This window comes from Temnothorax longispinosus, chromosome 10 (genome assembly GCF_030848805.1).
Source record: "Temnothorax longispinosus isolate EJ_2023e chromosome 10, Tlon_JGU_v1, whole genome shotgun sequence".
In the NCBI taxonomy this organism is placed as follows: domain Eukaryota; kingdom Metazoa; phylum Arthropoda; class Insecta; order Hymenoptera; family Formicidae; genus Temnothorax; species Temnothorax longispinosus.
The window spans coordinates 6,613,154-6,636,915 of record NC_092367.1 but is presented as its reverse complement, the minus strand read 5'-3'; the positions used below and the strand labels follow the sequence as shown (position 1 = coordinate 6,636,915).

The following is a 23,762-nucleotide window of genomic DNA, read 5'->3' as shown; positions in this document are numbered from 1 at the left end:
CGGCGGGTGAAAAAAAGGGAGAAAACCATCGGGCGTGTGTCGTCCGCTCGGGGAGCGACGACATGCCGACGGGCGGCCGAGCTCTTGCAAAATTCATTTACCGCCGTTGCATCGGTAATCCATGCTTCGTGTAACGGTGCTCATTATTGGGCGAGTGGCCGCGGTATCGTATTACCAGCATTAATACGCTTAATACGCTATAGAATGTTAATGGGTCGACAGGAAGGGATTAATTCATACTGTTTGCAGATACGCCGTAGATAATTAATGCATCGCGTATCTCGACATACATAATTTCAATTAACTTCTACGAAACGTGCTGCTATTAACATATCAATCAATCGTCGTTGTATTACACAATGGATTTGACTAAAGGCGGTTTGGAGTTTCGCCCAACGACGAAACAAATATCGGACTGTGCCGTATCAGGATTTAATATTTCGGAATCTCTCCTAGATTTATTTATAAAACGAAAACAGACGTACACAATGTGCAAATACGGTAGCGACCATAATGAATGAATTTCCGAATTAATTTCCGGGGCTGAAGTTCGCCGTGTGGAGGAGCGAAAGCTCGCCGGATTTTTGTTTTTGCCCTTCCGTCGCTATGGCGATAACGGTAGTTGTCATATTTCGTGCAACTGGCGTTCGGCTGGAAACTCGCTCACCGGCGTTTAACCGAAGTCTTAAGGGGGCATCGCGGAGGCGTGCTGCATAGCACGTTGCACAGCCCGCGTATATGCACCGCGAACGATGCATATTCATGAAGCGACGTGCATATTTACGAGTGGCTGTTCTGCGGGATTCACGGCACAACTTTACAACGCTTTCGGCGCACGGCTATCGCACCGTGCGAAAAAGGAAGCCGAAGACGTGGCCTCCTGATAACGCGCTGATGTAATTGCCGGCCGGCGGATTGAGACACGAGGCACGTTCGATTACCCTTTCTTGCGGCCTTTTAGATTGCCTCGTGCTTCCTCGCTCGGTCACGCAAAATTTTTTTATAATTCTTGTTTGTAATTACAAGTAGCGTTCTAGATTACGACAGGAGAATTAAGACGAGTTTAACGACGCAAGATGTTTAAAGCAAAAATATTCGATTCTCTAATTTTCTAAAGAAATGAACAAAAAACGAAAATGATTTTACTGCAATTATTCTCATATCTTTTTATTAGGATTGTCTTTATGTTGATTGCGTATCTGTTGCAAGGAATTATAAGAAGTTACAAAATTTAGGATACGTATGAGATGTAATTCGCGGTTTTTTAATTCACATTGTGAGTTAACTTGGCGTATTATTATTGTTAACTTGGAAAATATACGCTTGGGTAATGCAAACAATGTGAAAAGCAACGCAGGTATTCGGTAATTACATTAATACAAAGAATCACAGAGCTGAGTAGCGACGCGTTAAAAGTTCGAAAATAAAATTTCTCGTTATCGCACTTGGATATGCAATTAAGCGCGCCGGTATAAAAATCGCCACGATATTCCCGCGGGAGAGCCTCTCCCTCTCTTTTTCTCTCGCTTCCATTTGTTTCGCTACCGCACGAGTCTCGCGAAATTTAGGTCAATTAAAATGCGCTTACCCGTGGATCTACCGCCGTACGTAACACGTGCGCGCGGAATCATTACGATGCATGGATGTCAAAAAAGCGGTGCAAAAAAAGAGAAAGAGGGTGGGAGGGAGGGAGGGTGGAAAGTACAAACAAGTCGTCCGGTGAAACGATGTTATTAAAAGTGGCTAATTGCCCCGCTTTATTATTGCCGGGTACAGCTGGATGGGCGAGAGAGGCTGTTTTTCATTCGCCGGAGTTAATTAATGATCCGCGCCGGGAAAAAAGAACTTACGAGGCACTCGACGCACTCGTTAAAGCGCTTTATCGCTACGGATGCTTGCGGAGCAAACGTTGTCGAGTGCTCGCTCGGGGTATTATCCTTCTACGCACGTCAGTGCGCTACATAACAGGAGAATCTATGGCAACCCATGAAGCGTGTTCCTCACCGTATTATTACGTTCTGAGCTATTTTGATCCATCTTTATTTTTAAAACGCGGTGGTTCTGCAAATCGCTGCTCGCATCTTTAAACTCCACTGCTCTTCGTGAATCTTTTATTTTGAAAAACGCACAGGCATACGCACCGGGGACGAACATGCATTTGTTTACGTGCGGTATTGAAACGTCTGGGGGATCTGCTCGCGACTACAGATCGTCTAAAGTGAGTTTTATTCCTCGCAGATAATATCGCGCTTGTTAAACAAAATATTCCCCTATCCGGCGCGCGATTACCTTCAAGATTGCCCCGTTGTGCCTCGTGAGACTGAAAAAGCAATCTCTCACGCATAATAGTTCGCACATGCGAGCCTTCTCGAAATTTGCAAACGTGTAACGATGCAGAAGCGGCTTGGCGTTGCATGCAAGCGCCTGTTACGTGCAACACGGCTGCTCGATAAGGGAGCACGACCCGTTATCATCGATCATCGTTAACTCGCTAACAATTAGTCCCGCCCGCCGTGATCGTAAGTCTTGCCATGATATCCTCGTAATTTCTCGATCATTACCTTTAAATACTTAATTTCAATATTCTTACGCAATCGCAGATTGGACCTACGCGTCCTCCGCCGCGTAGAGAAACAAAACGATTATAGTTTGCCATCATTCCACCTCTCGCCGTGTATCTTTCCGTTACGTAATACCGACGACTCGAGTAATCACTCACGAGTTGTCTAAGGTCTGTATCTTCGGTGCTCGTAGAAATATCAAGAATCGCTTTTTCCCTCGTAATCTCGTGTGCGGTATTAATAGTTCTTTTTAATTTACATGAAATTTATAATTAGACGAGATAATACAATCTGTAGTGAGAAAAAACATTTTACACATTTTACATAATTATATTATTATACCATACATGAAGTGTGAAAACATGCAGGAATGTAATTAAAAAAAAAAAAAAAACGCTTTATCGCTATGCGACACGTTAAATTTCGATAATTTTTTGATTATGCAAATCAGTTCACATAGTTTTTCATTACGTGGACGGGTGCTCCAATCGCGCAGGTGCATCGGATCGATGCCTGTAATCCGGAGCACATAAATCTGCGACGGCAGTCTCGTGTGTAAACGTGGTAACACATGCAGCGTGATGTCACGCATCGTCTCCGCTTATTTGCGGAGTAGACATGTAATTGTCGGGTATTCAAGGCCGGCCCGACTGCCACTTTGTGCGATTTTTAAGAGACTCACGCTTGACAAATTGTCATTATGCGCCGTTCGTGCGAGCGTCATTGTTCCTCGTCGCATATTTATTTGGGGAAAATTGCGTCGGTGACTTGTGACGCGTTTCCTACCTCCGGAACGAATTTATAATTGAAGCAATATACGGTCACGCGTCGCGGAAATTAATAACTAAGGAAAAGGCGGGGAAAAACTTGGCGTCACGGTGTATTGTTATGCATCGCGAAGCGTAAACATAAATCTACTGCATTTGAGAGGCAGAGATACGCGTCTGACTGATAAAAAAAACTTGGCGAAAGCGCAGTGAGGCCAAACATCGCACTGATAATTGGTCTCGAGGAATGTACGGTCGAGGTGTAATACGGGCGTTATAATCACGAGAGCGGGCCAGTATAGTAGTAACGCTCGCTAAAATATACAAAATGCCGCGCTTTATGCCGGCAGCGTAAACGGAGTATAACAGATAGTCGGCGCATCGTATTCGAGAAATGTTGCGTCTGCTAATCGCGCGCTCGTGAATTAATTAGAGTGGTGCGGTATGGAAGATATATCGACAACAGCTACCGTGCAATTTATCCCTTTCTTACTGATCATCTCGGTCGCACATTCGCGCCGACTCGCGTCTCGCTGTCGATTCATAATCTCGATTAGTCTTAGACACACAGTTTAGTGTGACTCGTAGTTATACATCTCATATAATGGATGTCTCACGTCGCAATATATCGTGAAATCCTTCAGAAGTGCGATAAGGAGTAGTTTGGAAAAAAATATAGATAGTCGCGACGTTACGCTACGTGGAAACGTTAATATTTGCTATCTCTATTTAATTTCCTCTGTCTGACAGTACGTATTTTTATCCTTCAATATTTATTCCTTTTTATTAGCGATATTTCGTGGACTTTGGATATAATACCTGCGATGTTTCGCATAAGATACTCGGTCCTGGATATTATCTGGATTTTATTATATGGGTCAAGCCGACTGCGTGACGCATGTAGATCGTGAATCACAGTCGGCATTTAATGGAAAATTCATTTTATGTTACGCCGGTGCTAGTTATGATACGGCCGATTCCGATAAGCGGCTCACTCCGGAACGGGTTTCCATTTGATGTTTGCGTGCTCGCGATTGCGCGTATCTGTGCAAACGCGTATCTGTACACGTGCACGTGGCGCACGAGTGTACATGTGTATGTATGCATAAAGGCGCTACCCGCGGTTTATCACGGTGTTTAATTTACCGGCGAGTACGTTATCGGGCACCGCGAGCAACAATTTGCCGGTGCGTCATTTTGCCGTTAATCGAAATGTGGTCGCGGACAACGACAATCGAGATGCGTAGCTTCGCGAGGAATAGACGGCGTCGCCCCGCGCTGAAATTACCGGAACGTTTCATTAACGTATCTCGCCCACGTAGTAATTAGAATTATTTTTGTTCGCACGCGCGTGTCGCGTGTGGTCTTCGTAGGATCGCGATGTATCGTTGAAACGCGTCGCTCGACGAAATTTTCGAGCTCGCACTGAAACGAATATATATGTGACACCGCGCGAGTAATTACAGCAGCTGCAATAACATTCTGTTACTGTTCCATTACTAAAAAGCTGAATTATCAATGATTAATACTATTCATGACTCTATCGCATATGCATCTCGCATTGAAAAGATCAAATTTACAATGGAGAACTGTTTTTATTCAATAGTTGAACTCAAATGCAAAATTGAATCGTATATGCATGGATACATTTTAAAATGAGATAAATTGATTATGTTCTCCGCTTTATTTATGAAGACTGAATATCAATTTTAATCTTATGACATTTAGCATGGTTTACAGGTTATTAGATATCCCACCCACGTGTTTTGCGATACCTAATTTCGAGTTTTATAGACGTCGAGCGTCGGCGTCACAATCGAGGACAATGGAGGCAAGGTCCGAGGAAAGTAGGACGTCGATAAAAAGTCCGGAGGGTCTTCATCTCTTTCCTCCGTATTGCTTCATTACGGCGTCATAACGCCAGAAACCATAATGCACCGTCGGCAAATGAGCGGTTAACCCCGATTTAGCGGGCGCTTGCGCGGCTGCCTAGCGCTAAATAATAAATCAATAATGTAAGCTAATAATACGCGGAGTCATGGGATTTGCCGGGACGTACAGATGGTGATCCTCCGGCTCGGAACTGGGGAAGAGGGAGGGGAAATTGGAGAAGGCCGTACGTCGATTCCTCGCATTCGCCATATGCTGCTGCTGCTGCTGCTTGCTATTGCTGCTGCTGCTGGCACAGTCGTTGCTATTGCTGCTACTACCTGCTACCTTCGATAATAATTATACCCCCGCTTCTCGTAACCCCTATAAGCCGCCATCCATCCCTCTCGACTACAGACGTAAATCACGTTGCGCTGGCGAAGCGTCTCGAGAGGGCAACCGCTTCGCGAATAAGCTCGCTGATCATTACGTGAAATTAGCGAAGTGCGATGGTACACGATTTCGTGCCACTTCAGCTCCGTTGCCAGCTTTGGGAAGTAATTTGCGAGATGATTTCGGTGCGTCCTTGCCGGAGCCGGCGCGATGATTTTCGTTTATTTGCTGAATTATAACTTTGAGAGGTAGATTATTCAACTTGCAGCATGTAAAATTGATAACGAAGAAGGAAGATTTTTGTAATTATATTTTTTTGGTTTACTTTAATTTTATAATATTTATTTTAATGCTGCATTTATACAATACGTATTCTCATTATTAAAAATTTAAACGCGGTAAAGTTTTTTTCAGATAGCGGTCTGTTTGTTTTTAATCTAAATGCGTATAAATCTATAGTAGGAAATAACGATTTGATGCACGGAATTATTTTTATGAGTATGATTACGAAGCGGAGAGAACGCACTCCTTTATCTCGGTTATAATTATATTCGCTCGTTCGCGTTCGTCAGCACGCTCATTTTCTCACGTGTTTAATGATGCTGCACCGCTAAAGCATCCCCGGAGAGCGGCGTTTTACAGACAAAAGCTCGTCGGTCGTTATGTGAAATTAGTGAAGTGTGATGCCTCGCGATTATCTACTTTGCTCTCGTTGTTCCGTTCAGGTTCGTTGACGATTGATGTGTCGATTATCGTAGGTGCAGGACTAAGTATAGTAATATACAATTGTAAGTAACGCAGCAATATTTTTCTCTTCATAAAAGTAACATATTCGCATAATTTGGTCATTTTCAGGATTGATTTTTACATCGCAGCTATATTTTTACATGTGAGAGATATTTCGCAATTAAATTTAATTGCGAATGCTGTTGTCGTTATGGCTTCCCTTATGTTCCTTACGGCCAACAGCCAAAAATAATTAGATATTTCTTTGCGTTTCTTCAGTCTTCACAATCCCTTTACACGCACGTTTTAATTACAGATCCTTATCCGTCATGTAACATACACGAGAAGGGCCTAATTTGCACACTTTCGAGAAATCAGCGGTCGCTGGCTAATTAACCGATGTAATGCTACGTTCAGGTCTTTGTAATTATTCTCTCTCCCTTTGTGCCCCCCGTCTTTCGGCATGAGAACAATTGACAGGTTCTACAAAGTAACGGCGAAGTATACGAAGAGCAGGTTTAAGAGAAACAAATTATTCCGGGAAACAATTTATCTTGGAAACAAATGATACACAAAGGCAATCCGTGTGTATCTTACGGTGAATAATGCGTTATTTGCGCAACACAAAGAGCGGAATGAGCCAAATTACGTCGCAATACAGCGTTTGTATTTGGATGCCCCGTATCTTGTTGCGGCGCACTCTGATGCGTATGAGCATATTTTGACGCGCTGCGGCGTACACTCGACGTATACAACGAGTCGATTTGTCAACAGTTAATTTGCCCGTGGGTACACATAAAGGCAGGAGCACGAACAACGAGACAGTAGTGGTGATATAATTTCGGTCGTTACTCCCTAACGCAGAACAGCGTGATATAATTTCGCGAACCGAACGCGATATTTCGCTCGGGATATTCGCGCTCTCCTCCGCGCGTGTCAGTTAGAGGCGATTCCGGCTATAGTTGTGCGGTCGTTCGTTTGTCGGCGAGCCACGGTGGTTTGCGTTTCAGGCGATTGATAAGCTCCTTTGGAACAACGGAACCCCTCGGATCTTAGAGACCGGTGCGCCGGGGGACCACCTGGGACCACGCTCGTAAAGTTGGCGGTAAGCCTTGTTTATTGGTCGCGGGCGCGGGCGGAGAGATCTCTTTTTATTTGAGGAATGAGCTTTGAGAAAGTAGGGAAATTCCATTTAGTCGTGAATAAATAACGGAGCGCGCGTGCGGCGCGGCGAATCCCTATCGGCGTTCCCGGCCGGGTGTCTTAAATAACTTCCGTGGGACAAAACGCGCCTCTCCCGGCGTACGCGATAAATAAGTTGGCCGCAATGAGAGGACAATTTTACGGCGCGCACCTCCGCCGCGATAACTTAGCCCGTATGTCTGCGGAATGAAGGTCAGACACCGGGACGGAAATGAGCCGCGAGAGGTGGAACCTCGTAGTTCCGCGACGGGGACCGTCCGACGACGTGTGACTATAGCTAAAAAGACATTTCGCCGTGGACGCGCTAAAATTACTGACGTGCATTCTAACTTATTGGAATCGTGGAATCGGCGGTGACACCTAGTATGGAAAGACAAACACAAAGCTGGAAGAATCTATAAACCGTCGCGAAATGTCACACGTATATAGCGTCGCAAGCGCGGTCAGTTGGAGTCGGAGTTGAAATGTCGACGAGTTGCAATTTGCGGATATACTCGATTGGGTTGCGCGATCGATTGTTCGTATGTCTATGTCCTCGTTCGCGCTCCAACGGCGCCGCGTTGACCACTTATAAAATTACATTTTCGATGCGCGATCGGACGTTCTCGGTTAATTGAATGGATTTATTTAAGGAGCGATAAACGGAATAAACTTTAAATATTTATTCAGGTTACTCATAAACGAACTTATTTTATTTGTGAAATAACGTTAGACCGAAATAACGTATTGGATAAATCAGACAAGTAAAAAAAGAAGATACATTTCCGGAACTTTGACTCAAAATTTCACTCGTGCTCCAGTTGCTCCGAAGGCTTTCCGTAAATCGTCTGTTGCGTTTTGTAACGTGAAAGATAAATATCGTGATAATTTTCTATAGGTTCAGTGGCTGTACTAACGAACGCGTATGACTACGCGAATTTATTTAGTGTGCGGTACGTCCGCGATAATGGCCGTAAAAGTCGTTTTGTCGTCGAAATTTGCCGCGTTGTCGCGATAACCTTATCTGCTGGTGTGTATGTTACCATGTGCTTAGCTATTACCACGTATACACCGACTAAACTTCGCAAATGCTATTATGCCGAGCGTACTATCAAGAGAACCGTACGGTTTTTTTTTCCAGTCGTTACACGCAACTGATATCTCAGCACGTACACGATTTCTGCACAATAACGTCCGCACAGACGTTATTACTGGGTAGAGAAAGACACAAACTACTTTTTCCACTTAGAATTTGTCGATCGATCACCGTTGAATATCGATTACGTTCACCCAACTGAGGAAGTTGCCTTTATCGATTACCTGATATAATATTCTTCCGTGAGTAGCTAAGTACCGTAAGTGACCGACCCCTCACACATGTGTGTTCATTGTTTAAATAAAATATTACAAGTTGTAGACTGGGCGTCTACGGCATACGAGTACGCAGCCACGTACATATACACAAGACAAACTCGTTACCGCGAAAGGCGATAGAACGCGTGGTCATTCGTTTGAACAAATAGCGGTTTCGGACAATCATCTTGCGTCGACCAGGCCGCGAACGCCGTTGGAGGTACACGCACTCCCCGTAGCGGAAAGTGCTCGTTCGTGTGTTACAACTCAGTGAAAGCAATAATTCGCGCCGCTCGGAAGGGTTCGCTCGTTCGTTCGCTCGCTCCGGAACGCCACGGAATTTCGGCTGATTCGCGGCGATTCCGACGCGCCCGCGACCGCTTTCGTTTCTGCGCGCGCGGAACGATTATCTCGATCGTACAATTTATGTCGGCAAATGACTGCAATCTGCGCTCGATCTCGTGAAACACTTCCCTCCTTCTCTCCTCCTCGACCTCGACTTTCGACCCTCCTCGTCCTCCGCTGCTCCCCCTCCCTCTCCGTCTCTCACGGGTTCTGCCTCGTCCGGTTCACTCGCATGCAGAAAAGTGCAAAACACCCGGAGGAAACGAGCGATTCGTGATCGGACGCCGTTAACGTTTCACTTTTCGTGGTTGAAAATTATTCACTCCCCCAGCTATGTACCGAAGGCCCGCGTACATTCTTTTCGATAATATCGTTCGCTGCTTCGCCCGCGGATAGAGATCGGTTTTCGAGGCGTAAGACACACCGACGCAAATAGATCGTTGATAAACAGTTCGAGGATACGCGAACAGATATAACAACACATTCATAACTCGGTCATAACATAGATGACTAATCTAATGATGCGAAGAGATCACACTGACGTAATGCAATCTTGATGAGCTCTGATGTTAATTCTTATGAAACGTAAGTTATCTATGTACATTCGTCAAAATGTTTTATTTCTTTTTATACTGCATGAATCAGCATGATCAATTCTTTATTTATTGAACATTTTAAAAAAATAATGAAATTTTGTACATTTTTTTTTCGGAAATGGCATTATCGCGCAACGCGAAAAATCTTCTTTGTCTAAACAATAATTTTATATAATATATTTTTTAATCAAAGATTTTCATGTGCGACTGGAATCCGAATGGAAAACGTTTGAATCGATGCATTACCCTAACGTTATTAAGGCATGTCGGTTAATATCCTATAATTATTTAGGCCGTAGGGCGCCATACGTGTCGTGGTGTATCGCGTTTCGGCGGAATTTAATGAACGTCGCGATCGATCGGGCTTTGTAACATTGTCGCGATCTGCATTTGCGATTTCGGTGAGAAGCAAAATGCTTGCGCGAGTGATGTTGCGAATCGATTATCGATTTCGGTGACGCAGAACACCGCTCGAACGACGATCCTGCGAATTGAATATTGATTTCGCGACAGCGTATAGCGTAGGTATAGCGCAAAATGCCAGCGGGTAGCGCGGCACGAATCGCGTTACGGATCGGTTATTGATTTTGATAGCGTAGTCGCATGATTCGGTGGAAAACGGCGAGTACGCCGATTAATTGCCTCACAAAACCATCGATAAAGCGACTCGGAATGCAATTATTCAGTTTAACGTGTTGTAAGTACGTATGATGAAAACCGACGGTCGAATTAATTTAAATCGTCTCTCTCGCTTCGACTTTTTGCCATTTAATATTAACGTTGTGCTTTCACCGCGCATTACGATACATCGCGTGCCCTGTGTAACGCGGTTCATTATTCACGCGATAATTCGCAGTTGCTTCTCCCGATGCGATTATCACGAATGACCACTCCGCTTGGCTGCGGCGTGGAAACGTTTCTAGTGCGATGAAGGGATATTAAATTCCTACATTACGCAACGATTCCTAGTATCGAGATCGATGTGATATAACATAAAACACGCTAACACGCCGCCGGCAAAATATTTAGATATTCGAGCCAAATGACGTAATTTTTCCGTGCGCTGTCATGTCGTTATCGCGACGAGTCGGAGAGCGCCGCGCCGCAGCGCGCTGCCACGCGAAGCTTATCGGGACGGTTTAAATTTTGATTGCATATTCGATGATGCGTGTACGTATGCACGCACTCGCGCTCAACCCCGGCAACGAGGTAACGCCGGACGAAATGCCGCGCGGCGCGTCCGATGGCGGCAGTTTCATTTTATAGTTAATCGCTCTTTATCGAGCCAGTCGGCCGCAGTTTCCGCGTAAATTATTGCTGTCATAAATTTATCCCCGATCGGTAATTATCGGGCCGAGCCATCCGCCGGAACGGGCGCGAATTACGAGCCAATTCCAATTGGCGTTTCAGTCACTCTCTATCGCGCGGCGATGCGGCGGTTATTGTTACCGGGAGGCCGACTTGAACGATTTACTGCAGTGACCTTCGTTTAAAGCGCACGGCGGATTAACAATTTCGGGCGTTTCACGAATTTCCTATTACGGCGTCACGCTTATCCGCCGCCGCCGCCGCGCGCGCGAGCGATACGCAATTGCGGTAACTGCGAGCTCGCCGATAATAGCTGCACGGCGGATTGAATTGCGCGGAACATAACTGCATTGTTAACGTGAATTATAATTGCATCGAGTCGCTGCAGCATTTTCAACACGCTCGCTCTCTCTATCTACCTCTTTCTCACTTTCATATTTCCTGCTACTCTCTCACTCTCACCGGCGCGATGTCCTCTTGCGCATTTAATGACGCAAACGTGGTCCATGAAGCGCGTTAAAATCTCGATAATAATTAATGTTTGCGATATCGAATGTTTGTACGTGACGCGATTACACGAGATTAACGCGAGACGGTGTAGCCGTAAGTTTGTTTTACAAATGCGAAGCGTTACATGTCGAGTATTTGAGGGTTTCTATTAATTTACGCTACGAACAGCAGCGATAACGGTTTCATTTATCATAGCACAATTTTTACATGTATTTGCAGAATATATTTCTACTTATGAATAGGACGATTGTAATTTCCGGAGAATCTGATTTGCCGTTTATCACGCAAGTGGACAATGTAGAGAGGACAGACGCGAAACGTGACAAATAGAAGATTACGTTTGTGCTATTCCCACGATCGCCGTCGAAATTAGCATGTGGCTACGCGTATCTAACGGGTGGACACAATCGAGTGTGCGTGCAGGTTACCGCGAGCGATTGTAAAGCTCACACGAAAGGTAAGCGAGCGATCATAGATCGTAGATAAGTACAGTCCAGACGCCAACATCATTTTCAGCTTCGAGAAGTGTGGTCGCGGTGTCTAGGGTTGTGGGAACCTGACCGTTGTAGTTATGCAGTCAATTGCAAATACAACATTGTCTGTGACATGCAAAGATGCAACGAAGAAAACATTAACTATTATATTAATGCAATCATTAAATAACGGTAATTATTTTTAGCGATCGAGCAGACTGTTGGAATTATGTAAGACCGAGATAACGAGAGTTATGGCTACTTTTGCAATTTGTTTAAGCGGATCGATATTCGTTTAAACGAAGTTTGCCTATCCAAACGCCAATTATTATTTATGTAACATTAATATTTCTCAACGTTATAATCGGATTGGGTGAAACTTTCAATTAGCAGTAAAAAATTTCGAGATCAAAATCGCAAATTGCAAGCCAGAGATATTTCTTCCTAGTCAGGAAATTAATTTTGCTCAGTGAAGTCGTCAATTTACTTTAAAATTGACAGTCCGAAAAAGTTACCCTCGTAATCGTGCATTTGTCTTCGGACGCGATCTTAGCCCCCGCCGATAATATTTCAGGTATAACGCGGCCTATTTAGCCGGTGGCAATTGCCGCGTCCTCGTAAACGAGTCTACTTATCCGGGGGGCTGATTTACCTCCCTCGCAACGCGCGTCGCCGCAACACCGCTTCCCGTTGGCAGAATGAGCAATGGTCCGAAACGGACGGGAACAGCTTGTTAATTAACTCAATTAAATTGTCAGGTATTACTTTCGTTCTACCATCTATCCACGCGCCCCTCTTGTATCCCCGTAATATTTCCATAACAGAGGACTGGTCGTTATCCTCGAGCGTGCCGTAAATTCAAATAATCCGAGTGTGTGCTTTATTATATAATTTTCGTCGCGGGCTCTCGTGTGCCTGGCTACGCGAGAGACAATTGGAGAAAGAGCAACCCTCTAACGCAATCTCCCGCGACGGACTTATCGTGTTTCCGAATAGAGTCGTCGCACCAGGTGCTGGCCATCCTCGAAAACAAGAATAATTACACGATTTCGCGGTGGAAAGGACCGGAAAAAGGGATGCACGAAAGGGTAGTGGAGGAGGAGGAAAAGCTGACATCGGTTTCGCGGACGGCAACGGCGGCGGTGGTGGCCACGTACTTTACAGGGACAAGCGGCTTATAGCCAGCCATGTCGGTGAACATAATTCATCCGGCGTAACTCGGTGTCTCTCTTTTCCGTTACCGGCAACACGTTCCAACGCACTTCGCGCGAGCGGTGGAAGCGGGAGGAAGTCACCCTGCCCTTATTTATGGTATTGCGCAACTGTACATTCAGATTCGGTCGCCGTTCCGCAGCGGCAGGGCTCCGTCTACGGAAAATGGCTTTTGCCAAGGCGTTACCGAATTATTTATATACAGGATGGAGGATTCCGGTTAACCAAGCGGCCTCCCCAAATCTGTCCTCGATTCGTTGAAGTTCATTCCTTTGGTAGTCGCGAATTTAGTTCCGGATTGCGCGCTTTATGTGGTTGCGATAATTGTACCTAAGTGGCGCCTTTGAAAGCGGGTTTCATAAAGGAAACCATGCTATTATCGAGGTACTCTGTTTATCTGCTAGCTTTACTCTATGTCCCTAAGTGAAAAAGCATTCTCGCAGCAAGAATTGCATAGTTGTTGAATTTCTAAAAATGACTATTACCTAACGAACTATTAGCTGCTAATTTTATTATTTTCTTTTCTTTGTCCGAAAGTTCGAGCTTTAATAAGCTATTTGCTATTCGAAGGGCAATATTTATGTTGAAAAAATTTTACTTAAGACGGATAGAGACAATAAATCTGATGATTTTTTGTAATTTGCAAACTCTTGCCATGCCTAGGTAAGGTGACAGACGGAGACAGGAGGAGTACGTTTCTCCGTGAACAAATCGAATTCAACACAAATTAGCGCCAGGGTGGGTTTACGAATCCGTCTTGTTGTCATGAGAAATAATTGCCGCGAGCATTCCCGCAAGACGAAAGGGAGGCTCTCGCCTTTTCCCGCGGGGTTATAATGCCGGGGACGAGCCGCCCGCGGTTATTAGTTTAGGAAGCTGCAAAGTACCTCGAAACAAAGTCTCCTCTCTCTCTGTCTCTCCATCAGGTAATCAATATACAGGCGACGACCCCTGCCTCGTTTCACCTTGTCGGTTAGCATGAACCACCGGCGAGAATCCCGGCTTACTTGTTTGGTTCGTTCCAGGCGTTCGGGATAGCCGGCAGACAAGCAGTATCTTTAGCTAATAAAGCATCCCCTTCCGCTTCATCTCGTCCTCCCCCCCCCCTCTCTTACGGAGGGCGGCCGACCAAATTATAATACGCCCACCTCGTGTTTCTCCCCCGAAATGCTCTCAGACTTGATCGCTTTTCATCACGAAGCCGATTACGCGACCAGCATCCTCGAATATCTTTTTTGCCTTTGCAGTACTTTCGAATATCTTTCCCGTAAACCTCCCGCTTAATGTACTTTCAATTGGATAGTTTGCGGTTACTAGGGAGGTAGGTAGAATTTGGAAGTGGTTAACCATGTTGGACACGCTCAATTTTTTCACGCCGATTTATTTGATGCGTAATAAGGAAAAGAAAAGATTAACTGAGAGCTTTACTGAAATCACTCAAGCTTTTTTAAATGCGTAGAGAATGTGCAATTAGAAATTTTTTAAAACAAAATATGAAGTAAAATTTTGCAATTTTTCTTGCATTGTATTTTTTGCGGAATTTAATAAGTACGTATATCGTAGTACAGCATCTCTGATGCGTTTCGAACTTCCCGGTAATTTTTGCAGATGTCTGGCGAGCATCTGCCTCAATTAAGTAGTGTTTAACCTGTAATTTATTCCACCGGCAACGGTCGGACGCTCGCAATTTACGCTTTAAATTGAAATGTAAAATTATCGTAGTGCATTGGATTTCCGATTGAAGAGCTCGGAGCGAGAGTGGAATAAATCTATAATTTGTAAGGTCTGCTTAAAATCTGAAGTTTGTAAAGTCTCGTAGATTACAGCTTTACGCTGTTCCGAACCCTTCAATTTCACGCTCTGTATACATATCCTTCCTGATTTTGCAACTTTGAATTTTTTGCAACTAATATAAATCGACATCAACGCTGTAATGGGTCATAAGGCATCATTTATCTAAAATTGTCAAGTTGTCACGAAAGAGAAACCCCTAAGCAATCGCGTGTATTTCATAAATTACGCGGTTGCAGGTTGGTGCGTTATTTACACGGACAATATGTACTGTTGATAATAATGGAAAAGCAGTTGTTAGTGCAGCATAGAAAAAGGAATGACCAAGACACGTTCGCTAAGCTCGGCAAACATTGCGTAATTCACGTCGCGTACGCGTCATAGTTTGTTTGCACGTTGTTAAGCCGCGGCGAGAGTTAGAGAATAATTCTGTCCATTTCTCTATTTCAGTCCAAGCAGTACGGCGCTGGGTTCGCTGGACCAACTGAAGGAATATCTGACGACAGTGGGAACCTGCAAATGCGGCCTCGAGTGCCCGCTCAGACCCGAACAGGTCTTCAACTTCGACCCCAAGGTAAATATGGATTTATAATATTTCCAAGAGAAATCAACGCTATTTTAATCAAATTCCATTATTTTATTATTAAATTGTTGACATTTTTTTATTGCGTTAAATGAAAATTGAATATATTCGTATTTCACTGCGCAAGAGGAAGAACGTAGTAATGTGTTTGACAAAAAAATATTGAGCTTTTATCAGGCTCCTCGAGCTAATATGAGCAATTTCCGCAATAAATCGCATTATCTTGGTTACTTGGAAATGATTATTGCGAAGTAAGTTTACCTTTGTCTAGGCGATTAAAAAATCAAGCAGGCATATAATAAAGAGATCCCGCTATTAAGAATTGTTAGACTAAAGCTGATACATATTTGCTTAATTTAGCTTAAAATTACGCGTTGCAGTTCTGATGCATATACATAAATCTCTTCTGAGATTCCTTTTGCATGATAGAGTCGAGTGATTAAAATATCTCCTTTTCGCGTTCCGATTACGTTCTCGTTTCATGAGCGTAATCAACATGCGATGACGCTCTTACCATAATCACGCAGCACCGAAGAGAGATCTCCCGAGTTAGCGTTGCAGCAAACAAGTCAATACAGTCTCGTCGCATGTAAGCGTGATATACACCGACGAGCTGTTGCAAGCCAAGTATATGCAGGCGGTGTCGCGCTTATTCGGGACGTTCATTATGTTTTATCCTTTTACATTTGTACCGTCGAGAGAGAGTTATTTTGACGCGTCGCGACGGCGAAAGTTCACAGTACAACCTGTTATAGCTGCGCGTCACGAGCATGAGCATAATCACGCTTAATCGCCGACGGCAGTTAGGCACCGTTTATTTATTTATCGTGCGTTCGTAATTGGTCCGCGTTCTCCGTGTACATGCAGCCTCGCGAGTCTCGTGACTTACCGGGGATAAAATATCGCTATTGTGCGTGCAGACGACGGCGAGGCGTCTCGCCGAGAATGTATCGCGCCGTGCCGATCTCACCTTCTCCTCGAATCGATTAGGAAGTGTAATTCTTTATCGTGACGACTAGGAAGAAATTATTTCTCGTGACTGAACGAAAACCTCGATTAAGCGTTACCGTAATCAAAGCGCGTGGCTCGATGGGTATCTAAGAAAGAAATCTCATTTCCGTTATATTTAACAATTTCGTTAGTTAACAATTTCGAATCATTTAATAATTTAATAGACACAACGCTATTTAAAATACGTAGAACTTATTATGTTCTACAATCAGTGTGGCTTATATTAATTATCGTAATCGGCAAATATTGTTCGGTGATATTTTAATTAAAATGAAGAAATATCGCGATTGTGACAAAAAAAGTCCTACGCGGCTAAAATGTCAAAGAACATTTAAAATTGATTTTGTATTAATAATGAAGCATGCTTTTATTATCCTTGTTTGTTATTTAACAGCAGCGTGTAGTTGTAAAGTGTAAAGTACTAGAGATTTCTCTGTGGTGCATGTTAACAACGGTATCTTATTAAGCGCTATCATTTCCCGACAATCTAGTGTTCTCTCGATTCTACTGAAAGTTCTCTTTCTCTCCTCTCTCTCTTTCGTTTCGAGTTCATAGAAACGACGATGAATCACGTCCGTGGAGCAGTCCCGGAAAATCGTACCTCTCACGAAACATCGCCGCGAACAAAACACAATCGAGCGTCCCGGCGCTATTTCTGCCGGCACGGCTGCCGTAAATACGTAATTTTTCTTACTTCCGCTATTTAGATATTTATGTTGCATTCGCGAGAGCGCGGCGGCACGTATCTCGGCCCGCGCCAACGATCCCGAAGAAATATCGCGATCGTGCGTGCCAACGATCGCGGCTTATTAAGAAATATCGCGCTCTGAGCACGTAACCGTTGTTCACCCATGAAGCGAAATGTGTGCGTCCGCTTCGAAAAAGGGTGCTCTGCATTTTGCGTTTATGATGCGATCTCTAAAACTCCGTAACGCGTGCCGATGTTCGACCGATGATTATCGAAATCATTTCACGGCGATCGGTCGATTGTAGTCGCATCTTCGATTAGATCTCCGCAAGATTAATTTTTGCGTACCGGTTTTTCGGGAGGGAGATAAAGGGTATAATAAGGCTAATTTCGTGCCGGGCTTCAGCGCATAAATTAAAAATTTAGGAAAGTATTGGACACGTCGCGCCGGTAGGTAACGGGGGACGAAGAGAGAAAGAGAGAGGGAGAGAAGGAGGAGGAAGGAGGAGAGAGAGGACGCTCATCAGTTTTGCTTAATTATTCCGGTAGCATGCGACGATATACGAGGAAAACGTATAATTATCCGTGCACCTGCTTGCTAACCACTCACTCAGCCGCTGTTGCTCGCCATCGTATACCCAGTGCACCATCGGTGCGTTAATACGTTCCCTAATTAAAGTTTATCGTGTTTCACCGATCTGAGGAGAGACTCCGGACATAGGTATACCGATCCGGTCCGCCATGTCGACGACACAACGATCAACACGCTAATAATTAATAATCATTTGCATATCTCTAACGCCGTAACATGAATACGATACGAATCATATCGGGTTTATCGACGATAGCTTATAATTACCGCTGACATCTCTCGTCGCTTTCATCCCTATACGAATCATATATAGATTCTTCGGAAATGTGAAATCAATAATTTAGCCAATAGTCACTGTTATTTATATTCCAGTTCGAAAACAGCTAGACATAAGGTTACTTTGATAAATACTTGTAAATCTTTCAATACCATTTTTTAATATTTTTTAAATGTTGAATTTTTCAATGCCATTTTTTTAGTATTAAAAAAATATTAAAAAATGGCATTGAAAGATTTAATCATTATATCACTGTATCACAACGTCATACTCAATGAAGTGGAAAGTAAAATATAAATGTTCAACTCTCTTAATAAAATTTTTAACTCTTCGGCGCGTAACGTCTCAATGGCACTGAAAGACTTAAAATAACAGCCACTACGGCGCGATCGTATCGAGATATCTTAGACGCATTTCCACGATACTTCGCGCGAGCAAAGCGGACTATCTTCTGACATTCTCCGGCGAGTATAGATAGTATCGTGGCATTCACAATGCAAACTCACCTGGACAATAGCACTCGAGTGCTCGTCCGTCTCGGATAAAGAGGGGAAGAGAGTCTGGAGGAGAAGTACGTGGATTGTCGAGTGAAATCGGCTTGGTTGCTCGGGCACTTCGCGCTGCATCTCGAAGTGCATCGCTTTCGTTCACGGCAGTCGGCCTCTCGAATCGCGACACACGGCGAACACGGCGAACACGGCGACACGAGATTATTATGGTAATCGAGCAACATCGCTCATGGTTCCGTCACGGCTCTCCCACGCTTTTTTCGCTGAGGTCTCAATGCGTCAGATTGGATAATCGGAACGATATTACGCCTGCTCATACAATAGGTAGTGGGAGCGCGAATAAAAATTATATTCACGAAAAGTACAAGTACGATCTTTATTTTATCAACGTATATATTGATTGAACTTCCTCTTCTCGAAGTAATCCATAAATTGAACCTATCTTTTTGAGCTAATGACACAGCGCGATAAATAACTATATTTTTGACGTCTTACACCGTGTACTGTTACTGGCAAAATATTACGGCAAGCGGACCTGACGCGTTTTAATATGGACCTGACGCAGGCCGGGTAATATCAGAACACGCTGCGATAATGGATCGACTTCGCGATACGAACTTTGATACAACGTCTTTCTCAAACGACTCGCTCCTGGCGCATTTACAAGCAGCGCACACACACGCGCGCGCACGCACGCGTGTCCATGAGTATCTCCACCTGCATTAATCAGGCACCGTAACTATCGAGGCGATCTCTCACGGTCTATACCATCTGCCGGAGACAGCAGCCTTAACGTCTCTCTACGGACCTTTGATTTGGCTCGATTCTTTATCGCCCCCGCGCTACCGGCCAGCCGGGTTCCCTTCTTTCTGCCTTTTCTCCCGATGCTCCTTTTGTAACTGCCGACGTTTCCGCCTATTGTTGCGCATACAACGGCGCGAGAAATCACCGATGTGGGGAACGATTCCTCCGGTTTCCCGCGGCAGTGTATCCTCGAAATGTTATCGCATAAACGGAGCGTCGCGTCCATGAACTCCGCGTTGGGTTCAGCACGTAAAAAACTATTTTTAGAACAGCAAATTCTGATCGCGATATCGTTGGAATAATATCACTCTTTTTGCCAATTTTTTCCGAGATGCACTTGCTGCCTATTATGTTTGATCTGATACCGATTAAACAGGTAGCGACTGTGAGAAGAGGGTGATCGTGTAACGATACGATTTTACGAGTGTCATAATTAACACGAAGCAAATTACGTTTCTTATCGCGCCGGCGCAATGATATTTCGACATTCAGAAGCCAGCATAAAGTTCTCATTTGTCGCAAGTCTATCCGGTACCCGTCTGCGTTTCGAGGCGTTAGTTTATGGAGTTGTTGCTATCCATTATCGCTTTCAGAGGAACGGCAGGATGACTCGGGTGTGTCTCGACGAATGTATTAGACGAGCGCTTAAGCTCGCATACGAGTTGCGCCGTGACGTTAACAAAGGGTAAGCGAGTACCCTTTTATTACACCAAGCCCGTCTCGCTTAAGCCCGTGCGTAAAGTAATTTGCCTTAATGAATTTGCATCTTCTCTTTCCATCGCGTTTCTCTCTGCTTCCGTCCCATTTCCTCCGGCCTGCATTTTTGATTCACAATTAAACGGCAGTTACCTCCGTCTAGGAAAAATCTCAATGAAAACATTTTTCTCGGGACCGCTACTCAACTTCTCGCTAGCAGCTTTCGCGAGAATACGCTTTTAATCCTTTGCATTAATTATAATATACTTTTTAGTGTCGTTTTTCCATTACTTCTATAATGTTTTTACTTGGTTAATCATATTCAACGATTACCAAAAATTTTAAAACATTTTATGGCAAATTTAATTCCTTTTTTTTAAAATAGAAATGCACATATTAAAATTAATCGTTACATATTTATCGGCTCGTGCAAGTCTTGGTGCTACGATAGGAAAAATAACGACAATATCTCACGACATAAATTTGTTTACGACGAGTTTTATTTACGACGTGCTTCATAAACCATACGAAATTATACAAACGTGTATCGAGTCATATTTTCGATGGCTATGGTAATTTCTCATCTTTTCAATTATAGTTTCTTTTGCGATTTCTCCGACGCGCTTACAAATATACCGATTTTCACGGTACAAAAGAGTGATTATTCGAGCAATGTACAAAGTATGAATTTCGCGGATAAGGTGAAAGAGTGCCGTCAAAGAGCGTACCCTTGAAAGATGCTCTTTTGTAATCGGCTCGGGCCCATCGGCAGGGAAACAAACTTCGCTCTTACAAAGAAAGTAATCTTGCGCGATGTCTCGGTTCGTATTCCGGCAAACCTCAAAAGTTTCGCCGAGAAAAAGAAGGGAATCCAAGATCGTGGGTAGCGAGGGGATGGAATATTTCGGAGTCCCCCTTTGTAATTGCCAAACGGTCCGAGACCGAGAGGAAGGGCGAGATTGTCGAACTGTGATCGTCCGGAGAAACTTCGACACGCAACGTAATGCACCAAAGAGTCGTTCGGAACTTGTCGTTTTGCTTCTCGTTTTATCGACTTCATTTTTTATCCCCGGCTTTTTCGGTCGTCGATAGAAAATAGGCAGAGCTCGCGAAACGTGATCTAAGAACGTCGTAAGTAATTCGATAACCGTTCAGCCTTTTATATTTTATTTTCGGGATTTACCAAATTGCGACCGATCGCGTTTTATAAATCACGAGTTTGGTAGAGACTGTTTTCAATTATACACATGGTAACGATGCGTAACATGGTGCGTTAAATTTTGAAAACGGAGAAATTTCTGTCCGCGGCGTATAATCGCGCGAGATGCAATTTTCCATTGTTTTCGATTATTCGCGAGACATCGCGATCTCTCGCGCGTTCGTTGCAGATTTGTGGCTTGATGTGCAAAACTCGCGATCGTATATGTATATATACAGTACAAGCAACGCGTGGATATCGTGCGCTCCCGATAATACTGGGATAATTCGATTTCCTCAGAATTGCCGGGCTTGCTTCGCTCAAATTGAATTTCTATTAATAAAAACGAGGTATCGGTCGCTTGTGTATATTCTCCCTTTCTCTCTCTCTCTTTTTCTCTCTCATACTGCCTCTTTCCTCTCTTCTTCCCGTTTCGTTCGCCGCAGCTCCGGATTTCTCTCTTTCTCCGCCTTCGCGTCCCCCCGCACTCTTTCTCTCCCTCCGCACTTCTCGTCTCCCTCTGCAGCCTCCCTCCCGCTCGTTCAATCTCCCTGTCTCCCTGCCAGTCTACCGCGACGTATAAATTTATTGCGCTCATTAAGTTGAAATATGGCATCGGGTACGTTCAAAGTTTATGAACGTTAATGCGACCGCGGTGAATAAGACCGCGCGCGGCTCGTTGCTCACGCGATGTAAAACGCCGCGGCCAGTTTCGCTCGAAAGAAAATCCAGCCCGACAGCGCAACTTGCGACGATTCGAAGGATATCGCTCGTCATGACCGTCGTGTATCCGTTACCATTGAGATTACCCTCGAGATATCGAGGGTCATTGCTCGACGAACGATTGATGGCGCTTTGTTTGTGATAAACCCTCCATGTTTTGCATCTATATGTTAAGCTGTAGAAGACGATGTTGCACGAGAAGAGTTTCACTACAAAATATCGCAATAAGCGCTTGCTATTTATTTGTTGCATTCATCGGTAACGTTTCCAATTTGAGAATTCATTGATGCAGCACCACTCTGGGTTCGTTTTCTTAAACGCTTGTGAAATTTAATCTTGAAACGGAGAAAATTTAAATGCAGATTATTTTGCCGAGTTCTCGGAGAAATGAATTAGAGCATTGTTGTTACGTTCAATTCTTCGATTTACGTGCTTGACGTAACTCAGCTTCGCGATGCAGCGATTTCCGAGTCGTTGAACGGTCGAAATTTGGCGCGAAGCAATTCGATTTGTCGCTCGGCGCTCGCGCGTTTATCGTGAAATACTGAGAGTAGACGGACAACGTGGAAACATTTTCACGGCTCACCGCGCTAAAACGCTGGCCGTGGTTCCTCCGGGGATCGCCGATCGCCGGTTGCCGATCTCGTGGATCGAAAACCGCGGTGTCGTTAATATGATTTCCGACTCGCTCCGCCGCCACGGTCGCCGCTGCTGACCGAGGCGAGGCGCGAAGAGAAGGGGTCGAAGGGTGGCTACACACTCCCTTGGTCGTAGGAGGGCCCGCATTGCAGCGAACAACGGAGAAGGGCTCCGCCGGGGACACTTGAGGTGAATGTTTTGCGAATGGTCGGTAGATGTCTGGTTTGCTCGAGGCTGATATCGACCTGGGTCTCGAGTCTGGAGCCGCCGCCTTCGACCCCCTCTACATCGTTTTCTCCTCCACCAGCACCACCACCACCGTCGACACCGGCACCACCACCGGCACTATCGCCACCAGGACGGCTCGTTTCCACCACCAGCAGCGGATACACCTCTCTCGCGCGCCGCTCAAAGTTCACGTCCGTTTCATATGTCTCACCTCGTTCCATCACGGATTCCAGCTTCTCGTCTCGCTCCCGCGGGAGCCTCGGGCGACCCGCTCTTTGCCTTCTCCTTCCGCGTCTCCCGGTCGGCGCCCACACATCTCCCGTTCGTCACCCAACGTCCCTCGCTCTTCCCCACTTTCGTGTCTTTCGCTCTCTCACTCTTTCTGTCTCCGCTAGCCGATCCTTGGCGCTCTGTTTTGTTTGGCTCTGTCTATTCCACAAGCCTCTCTCTCGCGGAGTCCCGGGACTCGGCGGTCTCTTCACCCCTTTCCCGGCGAGAGAACGTGCTACCCTCCTCCTTCTCCTCCTCCTTTCGTCTCGTCTTCGTCGCTCGCGTCCGTCGCTTTTCTCCTCCGAATTCGTCTCTCGCGGGGTAGGGTAGAAGATCGTTCACCCTACCTGCCTCGATTCGCCGCTTCTACGCCTCTCATCCCTGGGTTCCGGCAACGGCTCCGCGTTCAATCCACTCGCCCGTCCGCTCGACGATACGAGTTCCATAGTGAGAGAGAG

The 23,762-nt window shown here is 44.9% G+C and overlaps 1 protein-coding gene across 4 annotated transcripts in view; it reads left to right on the top strand.

Annotated features, from left to right (window-relative positions):
• LOC139820684 (uncharacterized) overlaps positions 1–23,762 on the top strand; it is a 202,402-nt gene that overhangs the window by 115,529 nt on the left and 63,111 nt on the right. For all 4 annotated transcript variants that reach the window (XM_071791122.1, XM_071791120.1, XM_071791124.1 and 1 more), the window contains exon 2: positions 15,537–15,660. In XM_071791122.1, coding sequence (XP_071647223.1) covers positions 15,537–15,660 — 124 coding nt within the window. The remainder of the gene's footprint in view (positions 1–15,536; positions 15,661–23,762) is intronic.